The sequence below is a fragment of the Pelophylax lessonae genome (genome assembly GCF_965119305.1).
Source record: "Pelophylax lessonae genome assembly, chromosome: 3".
Lineage (NCBI taxonomy): Eukaryota > Metazoa > Chordata > Amphibia > Anura > Ranidae > Pelophylax > Pelophylax lessonae.
This window is the reverse complement of record NC_138770.1, coordinates 577,245,514-577,258,617: the sequence shown is the minus strand read 5'-3', so window position 1 is coordinate 577,258,617 and position 13,104 is coordinate 577,245,514. Positions and strand designations below refer to the sequence as shown.

At 45.8% G+C, this 13,104-nt stretch overlaps 1 protein-coding gene across 5 annotated transcripts in view; it reads right to left on the bottom strand.

The window, feature by feature from the left end:
* EHBP1 (EH domain binding protein 1) overlaps positions 1–13,104 on the bottom strand; it is a 739,122-nt gene that overhangs the window by 592,643 nt on the left and 133,375 nt on the right. For all 5 annotated transcript variants that reach the window (XM_082251356.1, XM_082251359.1, XM_082251357.1 and 2 more), the window contains exon 3: positions 3,605–3,662. In XM_082251356.1, the coding sequence (XP_082107482.1) occupies positions 3,605–3,662 (58 nt within the window). The remainder of the gene's footprint in view (positions 1–3,604; positions 3,663–13,104) is intronic.

Genomic DNA, 13,104 nt, shown 5'->3' with positions numbered 1-13,104 from the left:
TAGCAGTAGAGTATACAATCAAACCCCAAAAGAGGGGCGGGGGCGGCGACTGTCGGAGGACTCAGAGAAAGGAATTTTACAGGTAAGATTTTACAAAAATTCCGTTTTCTCTTACGTCCTCCGACAGTCGCCGCCTCTTCATATTCGTCACATATGGGGACGTCCCAAAGCAGTGCAAACATGAGGGGTGGGAAACGCATCCGCGCCGAAAGGCAACGCAGTCTCTGACAAGCTAGACATTAAAACTGAGATATGGTTGCAGGAAGTAGGAGGGTATTGACTGAGGGGACCACCCCTTGAGGGTGGGATATGTTAAAGCTTTATTGTTAACATATTCTGTTGCCTAGCTACTCCTTCGGAGCAAAGTCTAATACCCCATATGTGACGAATATGAAGAGGCGGCGACTGTCGGAGGACGTAAGAGAAACAAGGTTTTCCAAAACAATACTACACAAGATAAGGTTATCTACATTGAGCTGATCTCAAGCTTTATCTAGGATCTGAACTAGCCAAGTTCCAACAAAGCCCTGGTTCACGCCAGTGCGGCTTTGAAGTGGCGCTACTTCAGCGTGACTTCAAAGCGGACTATCAATGTAATTTCCTGTGTGGCTTGCTACATCTGTGAGACCTAATTTAACAGATGTCAATGCAAGTCACACTGGAATCGCGCTGCTACTTGAGTCGTGGCGATATGAATGGTTCCATTGCCACAAATTGGGTGTGACTTGTCATGCAACTTTGAGCTGTCAAGTCGCATGACGAGTCGCACTGCTGTGAACCAGGGCTAAAAAGGACTGTGCTCAAACTGATATTAACCGCTTGCCGACCGCCGCAATTACATATACTGCGGCGGTATGGGTACGTCACTCGCACGTGAGCCAATAGGGGGCGAGCTCCTGCCCCCGCTCGTTCACGGATACCTCCGCGCGAGTGACCGGCGGACCCGATGTCCGCCGGTCACTCACGATCCTCCGTTACAGAGGGAGAAAGGCAGGCGACTAATGTAAACAAAGCCGCCTGTCATTCTCCCTTGTGTAACAGCAGAGATCATACGGTCCTGCTATGTAGGATCGTAGATCTCTGTTGTTACATGAAAAGCCACATCCCTGCACAGTAAGAAGCACGCCCCTAGGGACACACTTAGTCACTGCATCACTAATAAAGTTAACCCCTTCCCTGCCAGTGTCATTTTTTACAGTAACAGTATATATGTATAGCACTGATTACTGTAGTAATGTCACTGTTACCCCCAAAAGTGTCAAAAATGTCAGTCAAGGGTTCGATCTGTCCGCCGCAATGTCGCAGTCCCGCAAAAAAAAAAAAAATGGCAGATCACCATTACTCGTTAAAAAAAAAAAAAAAACAACAAAAATGACAAAAATCTTTCCCTTAGTTAGTAAACGCAATATCTTTTGCGCAAACCAATCAAAATACGCTTATTGTGATTTTTTTTTTACCAAACATAGGTAGCAGAAAACAAATTGGCCAAAAATGTTAAAAAAAATTGTGTAATTTCATGTAAAAAAAATGTGAATATTGTTATTTTTTCAAAATTGTGCTCTTTTTTTGTTTATAGCGCATGATCAAAAAATCGCACAGGTGATCAAATACCACCAGAAGAAAGCTCTGTTTGTGGGAAAAAAAAGGACATCAAATTCGTTTAGGTACAGCGTCGCACGACCGCGCAATTGTCCGTTAAAATCACACAGTGCCGAATCACAAAATAGGGCCTGGTCAGGAAGGGGGTAAAATCTTCCGGGGCTTAAGTGGTTAAGGCAATCCAGGATTGAAAGTTACATTTTGATTTGCCCTGATTTGTTAATAAAGACGACAGTAAACTATCCTACAGTATACGTTTCATACATCAACACTATTATATCTACTTGGATCACTCTCTGATAAAAGTTGGAAAAAATAAAGGCTCATTATATAAACTTTATTTAATACATTGTGCACTTGAAGAACACACTTCAAGTCAGAAGTACAGATCGTATTGTACCATTCATTGCATGTTTACATTGCTGCCACAGAACAGGAAGGCTTATAGAAAAGTAATACCCCCTGTAGGATAGGGAAATATAAACTAAAGAAAAGACACACATTTTCTTATGAACAAAAGTAGGCCTGCACGATATTGGAAAAAAAATATATTGCGATATTTTTTTTCAACGATATATATTGCGATATTGAGGGACCCGTCAATCCAGCCTTTCTGACCATACAGGGTTAATATATGTTACTGTAGGGAATGGGATTCAGTGCACACTGCAGCCTTGTACCATAGGGTTAATGTTACTGACACTGTAGGGATTGGGAAGGATGCTGGGAATGGAAATCAGGAAGCATGCAGGCAGCCTTGTAAATTTTAATTGCAGATACAGGGCACTGGGCAGGTCAGGGTTAATATGGTAACATCAATTACTCAGTGACAGTCAGTCAGTGTGGAATCGATCAGAATATTCAGTGACAGACAGTCTCTCATAGTGGTGGTAGGAGGCTGGAGCAGTGGACTAGGAGCCAGGAAAGGATCACAGCACAGCCGCATACATACATTACTCACTCTTGCACTGCAGCCCGCCCCACACATTCAGTGAGTCTCACTCTCCGCCCTAGTTTTCTCAATGGCACATTCAGGGAGCCAATCCCGCCGTGAGTAGCGACACAGCGGAACCAATCAGGTGTGCAGGCACGCGTGATTGGTTAGCTGTGCAGCTAATCACGGCGGGATTGGCTCCCTGAATGTGCCATTGAGAAAACTAGGGCGAGAGTGAGACTCACTGAATGTGTGGGGCGGGCTGCAGTGCACGAGTGAGTAATGTATGTATGCTCACCGCTGAAGTGTCCCGGCTTCCCCTGCCTAACACGGAAGTCTGTGAGTCCTCCTGTCCTCCTCCGAGTCCCTTCCCCCTGCCTGTGCAAATATCGTGACCTGGGCGATATGAATATCGCCTACGGCCACAGAACGATAGTCGATATCATATCGACTATCGTTCAGCCCTAATCAAAAGGATGCTCAACCCTTGAGTGCCGTCGTCCGGGACTCTGCCTCCTGATTGCCTGAGACACAGCAGCGGTGCCATTGACCAGGTCATTTAGCCAATCAGGAGACAGAGACGGCAGGGCTAAACTGGGGCTGTGTGTCAGAATGGAGCAGCTGCAGCTCGGCTCAGGTGCCCCCATAGCAAGCTGGTTGCTGTGGGGGCACTTGACAGGAAGGAGAGGCCAGGAGCACCAGAAAGGGAACTGATAAGAGGAGGATCCAGGCTACTCTGTGCAAAACCATTTCACAGAGCAGGTAAGTATAACATGTTTATCATTTTTTTAAAATGATTATTTATTTTAAAAAAGTGATTGGAAATGCAGACATGGGCCGCATTCAGCATATGGATAGTCAGTGCGAGTTCTTGTAGTGGTGCAGAGGTACTGGATTATTATGGAACAAGTATCCCAGGGGGGTTTTACCAAGGTCCATGGATGTCAAATGGAAAACCTATTTACACATTTTTATGGTGAATATAAATGTGTTAGATCATCAATGTCACGTTATGGATACATGTTTTTATCATCACAAGCAATTCATACAGTCTTATATATTTCTTCTCACCTTAGATGATTTCCTTCGGCTCCTTCTTGTCCACACCACAACCAGTTTGTCCGGCTGCCTGCACAAGACAAAAAAACAGTTCAACTTCAGTATCTTGAAGACATGGGAGGACATGTATAAAGCTGGCTATATATATATGATTTCAAGTAACCATCCTAATGAAAATTCTCAGTACATTCAACGACTTGACATATGTTGTACTTTAAAAGTTGTTTTGCTTCTAAAAGGAGAAGGTTGGGCACAAACTACATATTCACCCTCCATGCTGCAACATCTGAAGCTATCCCCTGCAAGGTCTAGGTCCAAGAACAGAGCGATCACCCAACCGTTGATCACTCAGTTCTTGGTCACTTCGGAGAGCAATGAATGTCGGTCACCAATCTCCGCTCTGCCCCTCCAGCACTCAGTGGGCCGTTGGGCTGGAATAGGGTTAAGAGCAACTGGCTTCGACTTTCGGGTGCTGAGAACCAGAGCAAGCTGTCAATCAGGTGGCTGAGTGGATGCCGGCAATATGGTTAGGATCCTTCCAGAACCGGGTTGCGGTTCTGTGATGTCAGCTGGCTTTCAGTGGACTCTGGGTCACAAGAAAGCAAAAGTAAGTGCACTCCTGTGACATATGGCACTTTTCCACTGCAAGTACCGGTTTGGCTCTACTCGGCCCTGCTTGGCCCGGTTTGCTTTTCCACTGCTGGTACCGCATGGTACGGTGTTGGAACGGTTCGGTACGGTATGGTTTGCTTTTCCACTAAAGTAGTACTAAAGTTAAGTGGGTGGGATAACAACGATTCTCTGACCAATCAGTGGCTAGTAGTGACTGCATGCAAAGGATTGTGGGACATGGTACCGGTATGGTACCTCTTGGAACCACAATCGAGGTGGTACTGTTTTTGAGAGCCGTACCGTTTGGTTCCATGAAGTGGAAAAGCGCCGCCGTACCGTACCGAACCGTTCCTACACCGTACCATGCGGTACCAGCAGTGGAAAAGCTCAAAAGCGAGCCGAACTGTTCGGTTCCATGCAGTGGAAAAGTGCCAATAGAAGAGCAGTATAGCCAGAAAAGCTTTTGCCATACTTCTCTTTTAACATTCAATTCTCAAATAAATGTAATTTCCTGAATGGAAAAAAAAAATTCCATCCTGCCTCTCCAAATCTTCTGGTCCCTACAATCAAAAATGATCATCAATTTGACCCCACTAACAATTAGAAAATCAAAACCAATGTTCTTAAAGTGAAGATTTTGAATAAAGTTCCTTTTTCTAATGGTTAGTGGACAATCGTTTTCAACTGTAATAAGAAAATTCGAAGGATCAGGATTGACATTTTTCTGGAACAAATTAAATTTTAACTGTGAATTTGGTTTTCATCAGGAAAAAAAAAAAATCACACATTTCATAATGAGCATGTTCTAATCATGAAATAAACCTATTCAGTATGTCTTGGATTTCACTGAAGTAGCAGGACTAGAAAGGTTTTAAGGTTTTTTGAACAAAATTAGTTGGCTTAATGACAGCAAGATCAAATGCTACGAAGAAGAATTTTTCAGAATTTCCATAAAAACTTTCAACTGGTGTATGGCCAGCTTAAAGCGTTTGTTACCCCAACACTTCATATTCCTGATATGTGCCTGCTGTACCTACCATGTACATGTATGAAAAAGTATCCCTGTTCTCTTTGTTTTGCTTCCTTTATGTTAAATCGCTGCTGTTCCTGCGTGTACCTCTGCTTTCCTATGAAAAACTGACCACACTAGGCAGGCGAGCACATCGTGGTAAGTTTTCCAGCTGTGGTGGGAACTCTTGTGTGCTCTCCTTCAATGATCAGACTTATCCTGACACCCTGGCTGCACAGCCATTCACAGTGAAGCTCAGTGTGTTGCTGCTTCTCCTCCCCCAGCTCTTATGTAGCTGAGAACAGAGGGAATGTGATCAATTATAAAAAAAAAAAAAAGGAAAAACATGTTTTCATGTTTTTTATAACTATACAAAAATGTTGTGCGTTTCATTTCTATTTTAAATTGAATGAGTTGTTTTACAAGGTGATCGTTTACAATCACTTTAAAGTAGTTGTGAACATACAATGTTAAATCCTCTTTTAAATACCTGCCTTTGCTGAATTTCAGAAAAGATCTTGCTTACCTTTTTTTACAAGGTTCAAAAGCTCTGTCATGTGACCATGCATCTCTCCTTCCCGATTGAGGGGGTGGGGCTACAGGACACTGTGCAGACACACACTGTGCCTTGTATTCTATAGTGTGTTCACCCTGAGACAATATGCAGACTGTGCATGAGCAGGGGGTGTGTTCAAAAAGCACGCTGTGATTAGGAAGGGGCATGTGCCAGAGAAAGGCTGTGATTGGTCAGGGGGTGTGGTGGATGAACAAACTACCCAATATAGGCATGTTGTATCTGCAGAGAGTTCTGTCCTCTGAATGGCCAGCCAACTGATGTAAACTGACCACACAGATCAGCTTTTGTGCTTTGTGTGGTCAGTTTAGAACAAGGAAGAAAGGTGACTGGCAGGATCAACCAGGTACTTTAGATATAAGAAGTACACGAAAATGATTGAGACAATGTTTTATAAAAAATACATATATGTGAACACACGCACACACAAAAAAATAAATTTGTAGGTTACCATACGCATAAAAACAGAACTAAGCCCTTTTAGTCCCGGGTCACACTTGTGCGATGCGGGAAGGCTGCGAATTCGCAGCCTGTTCCCGCATCGCAAATGCACATCTGGCAGTTCACACTGCCATATGCGATACGCAGGGGGTGTCAATGTAATGTTAAAGACACCCCCAGTTTCATTGCATATCGCAGTGCAATCTGACAGTTCGCACAGAATCGGATCGCACAAGTGTGAACCACTGTGCGATCCAATCCTGATGCGGCTGGAAAAAAGGGTCATGTACGAGTTTGGTGCGGATACAGTGCGAATTCAGCCATACAAAATGTATGGCTGAATTCGCATCCGCACATCCGATCGCATGTAATGAAGGAGCAGTGCTCTCCGAATTACATGCGATCGCCGCACTCGCAATAATGTGAACCGGCCCTTAAGCCCGGTACACACTATTTTTTTTTTTTTTAATCAACCCAGCAGGCTAAAAAAAAAAAAAAAAAACTGAGAAGCTTGCTGTATATTAGTACAATACAACGATCTCCCCGCTGAGCTACTGTGTTCTGACAGGGGGGACTCCCCCCCCCCCAACCAAGGAAGCTCCCATGTTAGCTTCTGTTTAATCTGCAGTTGCCATGGTGCTGCACATGTGATTAGTTATGACACCATTCATTTGATGGCTTGACAGTTTGGTTGAGAACACAAGCAACTGTGACAGTTATTCATGGTATCCTTTAAAAGTAACAGTTTTGGAAAAGAGTTAAATTATTGGGTTTAGTTCTGCTAATTCTGTCTGCTTGCAGTAGGTTGCTGTACTACGCTCACTGCACTGTGAATCCAGCGCATCCCTCAGTGCCATTTAATCTTTGTCATAACTTTGTGACCAAATTGAAAGCAATTAAGAGTCATGACAGTGCAACATGGAAATAGATCGATGCATTAGTCACAGCGGGATCATCATGTAACACAGGAACTGATCAGAGTGTTTCATCATGTAACCCAACAGGATCAATGTACTGCTCACAGACACCACAAGGGAAAGATCAATGCATCATTCAGACAGAGATTATCATATATCAGGGAGATTACTATGAAACACATAAGGGAAAAGCGGGTGAGAAAAGAGAAATATGAAGGCTGTAAGGGTGATCATCTGGAAAATGCCAGTTGCCTGAATGTCCTGCTGATGCTTTGGCTTCAATAGTCACTGACACAGAAGTAGTATTACGTGACTGGATGCAGGGGAGCCGCACTGCCGCAGTAATATTACTGTGGGCGATCGGCAAGCGGTTAACAGACGTCAATGCAAGTTGTGCCGAAGTCATACCAAAAGTAGTGCAGGAACCTTCTAAGTTGGAGTGACTCAAGTAGCTCCTATTAGAATTGTTCCATTGGACTTAAAGGGGCGAAACTTTGCTCTCAATATATGCTTAAAATTAGCAGATATCAGTACATAGTTATAGTAGGGCATCTTAAAAACCCAACGCGTTTCGTGTGCTTGTCTGCTCACTTCTTCAGGAGTAGATGCACATGAGACAAATCAATTGGTAGAGCCGAAATGGCCATGTTGGAACTCCCAACTGATGGTGGTCAGGTATGTCTTGCTCAGGAGCTGGAGCGATGGAATCAGGTAAGCCCACAGGACAAAGATGAGGGTGGATGCAACATAAAAATGTGTCCATCCGTAGGTGTCATCCCAAGTGATAACATGAGTTGAGTAGACACTGCTAAATCCAGAATGTACCTCCATGTGAGAAAAAACTCCCATGGGCCTAACTGGTTCCACCCTTCCAGCTCTCGGGCTAGACGTACCTGACCACCATCAGGTGGGAGTTCCAACATGGCCATTCCGGCTCTACCGATCGATTTGTCTCATGTGAATCCACTCCTGAAGAAGTGAGCAGACAAGCTCACGAAATGCGTTGAGTTTTTAAGATGCCCTACTATAACTGTGTACTCATAGCTGCCAATTTTAAGCATATATTGCATAATGTGCCCATTACCAATCGGTTTGACCTATTCATATCTGTATACTCATTGGATGTTCCTGCACGTTTACTGTACGGCGTTTGATACAGTTCCCCATAAGCACTTAATTTATAAAATAAGGTCTGCAGGTATCGACAGCAGGGTTTGCTCTTGGATACGGAACTGGCTAAAAGAGCGTGTCCAAAGGGTGGTAATAAACAGCCCATACTCAGACTGGTCTGAGGTGGTAAGCGGGGTCCCCCAAGGCTCAGTCCTAGGACCAACCTTGTTCAATTTATTCATAAACAGCATTGAGGACCGGATCAGTAGTTCATTATCAGTTTTTGCAGATGACACAAAATTAGGCAGGGCAATAACTGCACAGCATGAAGCAGATATCCTACAGAATGACCTGGACAAAATAACAGAGTGGGCAACGACATGGCAAATGAGGTTTAACGTAGAGAAGTGTAAGGTTTTGCACTTGGGGACTAAAAACATAAAATCACAATACACGTTTGGAGGGGAACCCTTGGGAGAATCAAAAATGGAGAAGGATCTGGGAGTCTTGGTTGATGATAGACTAGGCAACAGCATGCAATGTCAAACGGCAGCTGCCAAGGCCAGCAGATTATTAGCATGCATAAAGAAAGGCATGTATTCCAGAGATAAGACTATAATCCTACCACTTTATAAAACTCTGGTCCGACCGCATCTGGAGTATTCGGTCCAGTTCTGGTCGCCAGTCCTCAGGAGGGATGTGTTGGAGCTGGAGAAAGTCCAGAGAAGGGCAACTAAACTAATTAGGGGATTGGAGGACCTTGATTATGAGGAGCGTCTGCAATCGCTTGATTTATTCTCCCTGGAAAAGAGACGCCTGAGGGGGGATATGATAGCAATTTTTTTTAAATATCTCAATGGGGATCTAGGCTTAGAAAAAAAGCTGTTCAGTCGAAGGGATTGCATGAGGACTCGAGGACATACAATGCGATTAGAGGAGAAGCGTTTTAACCTCAGGCAACGTGGGGGGTTCTTTACTGTTAGGGCTACAAGATTGTGGAATTCTCTACCACAAGAGGTGGTTTCTGCGGGTGGTATGGTGGCTTTCAAAAGACTACTAGACGTACATCTCAAGGATCAGAACATTCAGGGGTATGCGAGATGATTACAGCCACACACACCTACACAGGTTGAACTGGATGGACTATTGTCTTTATTCAACCTCACCTACTATGTAACTATGTACTTACCTCTAATAAATTTAGTATTAGGTTTACCTTTCTAGTCAGTGGCTATGTGTGTCAGGGCAAATTTGGTCTTTTTGTGCATCATATACATCACACTGAAGCAGAGACTCATAGATAGGATCTTCCTTGTTTGGCTTAGTGAAGGGATGATTTTCTCCACCCAGATAAACCCTGGAAAACCTCAGGTCTATCAAATTCAGGAGAAGGGTAAACTACCTTTCCCAGTGCCTGGTTTACACATTTCTGTAGACTGGTAATGCCCCATCTATCATGGACAGCCAGGACCTTTGGTGAGCACATCTCAATGAGGCATGATGTACAGAGCAGGTAAGTATAACTTTTTTTTTTTTTATTAAAAAAAAATACATTAAGATCACTTTAAATCTTTCCAGTGAAAACTGGAAGTACAGGGAAGACAGCAGGAGCAAGCAGCATTGAAAGTTGTAAACTGCAATTATCGGGGTAAGATTTAAAAAAAAAATAGTTTACTATGGAAATGTTTATTTTATTGTGCTCTGTGTTTTAAAGAGGAGGTCCAGGCCCCTGCAAAAAAAATTAAAAGTCAGCAGATACAAACACTGTGGCTGCTGACTTTTAATATTAGGACACTTACCTGTCCAGAAATTCCAGCGGTGTTCCTCACCCGAGCTTATTTTTCAATCGGTTATCAGGTGCTGCCACTGCCATCTCCACTAAGGCAAACAGGCAGTGAAGCCTTGCGGGTTCACAGCCGGTGCTCTACTGCGCATGCACGCTGCACTCTGGGAATGGGCCGCCTGCGGGGGAAAGAGAAGGGGGCCCGAACGTCTGGCTGACTTTGCAGTGTTGAACTCAGCTGGAAGTGGGAGCAGGTACCTGACTAAACCAGGTACCTGCTCCCCCCTCCTCCCCAAAAGGTGCCAAATGTGGCAGCAGAGGGGGTGGGGCTGAGACAGACAAGCCAAGCTTTCCCTTTTCGGTGGAGCTCCGCTTTAAGTGAATAAACACTACTTTATTTGTATATTTACTTACCACTTCATGATTGAATACAAGAAATCTGCGTGAATATATCATTAATTTACTCTTCGGGCTCTTTCACACGGTCCTCCTCCGTAGGCGGATCCGTGTTGCTCAGCGGGGATCGATCCGCGATCCCCGCTGAGCCGGCGGATGACAGCTCCGTCTCCGCTTGCAGTGCGGAGAGGGAGGTGTCTCAGCACCCGCTGCCCTCTATGGGGGATCGGATGAGAGCGCACCGCCTGTACGCTCTCATCCGATCCGATCCCCGGGACTGATGGAAAATAGGGTTTCCATCCGTCCGGATTTCACGGACAGGATAGGATGCGGATGGCAGCGGGTGTCAGCGGACATATCACCGCTGACATCCGCTGCTCTATAGGGCTGAATGGGCATCCGATCAGAGCCGCCTAAAAAACTGACAGGCGGATCTGATCGGACCGCCCGTGTGAAAGAGCCCTTACAGTAAAGGCCTAGAACCAATCAACGTAACTACAGGTCATAGGATTATTGTGATCAACAGTCAAACTGGTTACAGTACAAAGCTTATTTTTCCTTGTAGCTAGAATGCCCTTCTTCCTGTCAAAACAGTTTTAGCAGTGATGCCTTATTTAATTTTGTATTTTCAAACTGCCTGCATCTGGGGAGCATGTTTGACGTTTTCATCTATTATGATCCATTTTCACAAGTGTCCTATTGCATTTTGATATGTTCATTTTATGGTTTGTATTTGTCTTGGTGGATAACAGCTGATCATGATCGGCCCTGATCATGACAGGGTGGGTGAGACATATACAGCTCCATGTGCCTCTCTCTTAGGCCCCATGCACACGGGACGTTTTTAACGCCGCTGTAAGCAGCGTCAGGCGTTTTCTTTTTGCAGCCTAAAAACGCCCCTCCATGTTATTCTATGGCCTCATGCACACTCAGACGTTTTTGAGCTGTAAGTGGCTTAGACGTTTTTAGGCTGCAACAAGAACCCACCACCTGCGCGTTCTGAGGACCAGCGTTACAGCGTTAAAAACGCCTGACGCTGCTAAAAGCTGAATAACTTTGCTATAACGTTGCTTAACGTGCGTTAAGCCACGTTATACGTTTTTTTTTCTTCCATTCAAAATCAATGGTTCCCTATGGGATCCTATTGATTTGAATGGAGGTCGCACCGCAACACCGCAAGTCGGATCCGACTTGCGGGGTGACTTGCGCTGTGGGAATCTTGAGGGGGAACGCCACGCCAAAATGGGAAAAAAACGGCGTGGGGTCCCCCCCAGGGTTCCAAACCAGGCCCTTCGGGTCTGTTATGGAATTTGAGGGTAGCCCCATGCCGAAAAAAACGGCATGGGGTCCCCCCCAAAATCCATACCAAACCCTTATCCGAGCATGCAGCCCGGCAGGCCAGGAAAGGGGAGGGGACGAGCGAGCGGCCCCACCCCCCCCTGGACCACACCAGTCCACATGCCCTCAACATGGGGGGGTGTTGGTGCTTTGGGGCAGGGGGAGCTCTGCACCCCCCACCTCAAAGCACCTTGCCCCCATGTTGATGAGGACAAGGGCCTCATCCCCACAACCCTGGCCGGTGGTTGTGGGGGTCTGCGGGCAGGGGGCTCATCGGAATCTGGAAGCCCCCTTTAACAAGGGGGCACCCCAGATCCCGGACCCCCTCCCTATGTGAATGGGTATGGGGTACACTGTACCCCTACTCATTCACCACATAAAAGGCAGTGTATGGAAATAACGACAAGAGACGTTTTGGAAAGTTTATTAAAAATCTTCATCCGACTCTTCTTGTCTTCTCCTCTCCGGGGTCTTCTGCTCTTTTGCTGTCCCCCTCTTCTTGTGTTCTTCTCTCCGGGGTCTTCTGCTGTCCCCTCTTCTGCTGTCCTCTCTTCTTTTCTTCTCCTCTCCGGTCTTCTGCTCTTTTGCGGTCGGCTGTCAGCTGTCTTCTTCCTCCGGTCCTCCTCCTCCGACGTCTCCGCTGATTATGCCTATCTCCGGTCTCTTCAGCTTATTATATAGCCATTAGGGGCGTGGCCCCGATGACGTCATCTGGAGACCCCGCCCCCTCATGTCACATATGACGTCATCTGTGACATGAGGGGGCGGGGTCTCCAGATGACGTCATCGGGGCCACGCCCCTAATGGCTATATAATAAGCTGAAGAGACCGGAGATAGGCATAATCAGCGGAGACGTCGTCGGAGGAGGACCGGAGGAAGAAGACAGCCGACAGCCGACAGCAAAAGAGCAGAAGACCGGAGAGGAGAAGAAAAGAAGAGAGGACAGCAGAAGAGGGGACAGTAGAAGACCCCGGAGAGAAGAACACAAGAAGAGGGGGACAGCAAAAGAGCAGAAGACCCCGGAGAGGAGAAGACAAGAAGGGCGGACAGCAAAAGAGCAGAAGACCCCGGAGAAGACCCCGGAGAGGAGAAGACAAGAAGAGTCGGATGAAGATTTTTAATAAACTTTCCAAAACGTCTCTTGTCGTTATTTCCATACACTGCATTTTATGGGGTGAATGAGTAGGGGTACAGTGTACCCCATACCCATTCACATAGGGAGGGGGTCCGGGATCTGGGGTGCCCCCTTGTTAAAGGGGGCTTCCAGATTCCGATGAGCCCCCTGCCCGCAGACCCCCACAACCACCGGCCAGGGTTGTGGGGATGAGGCC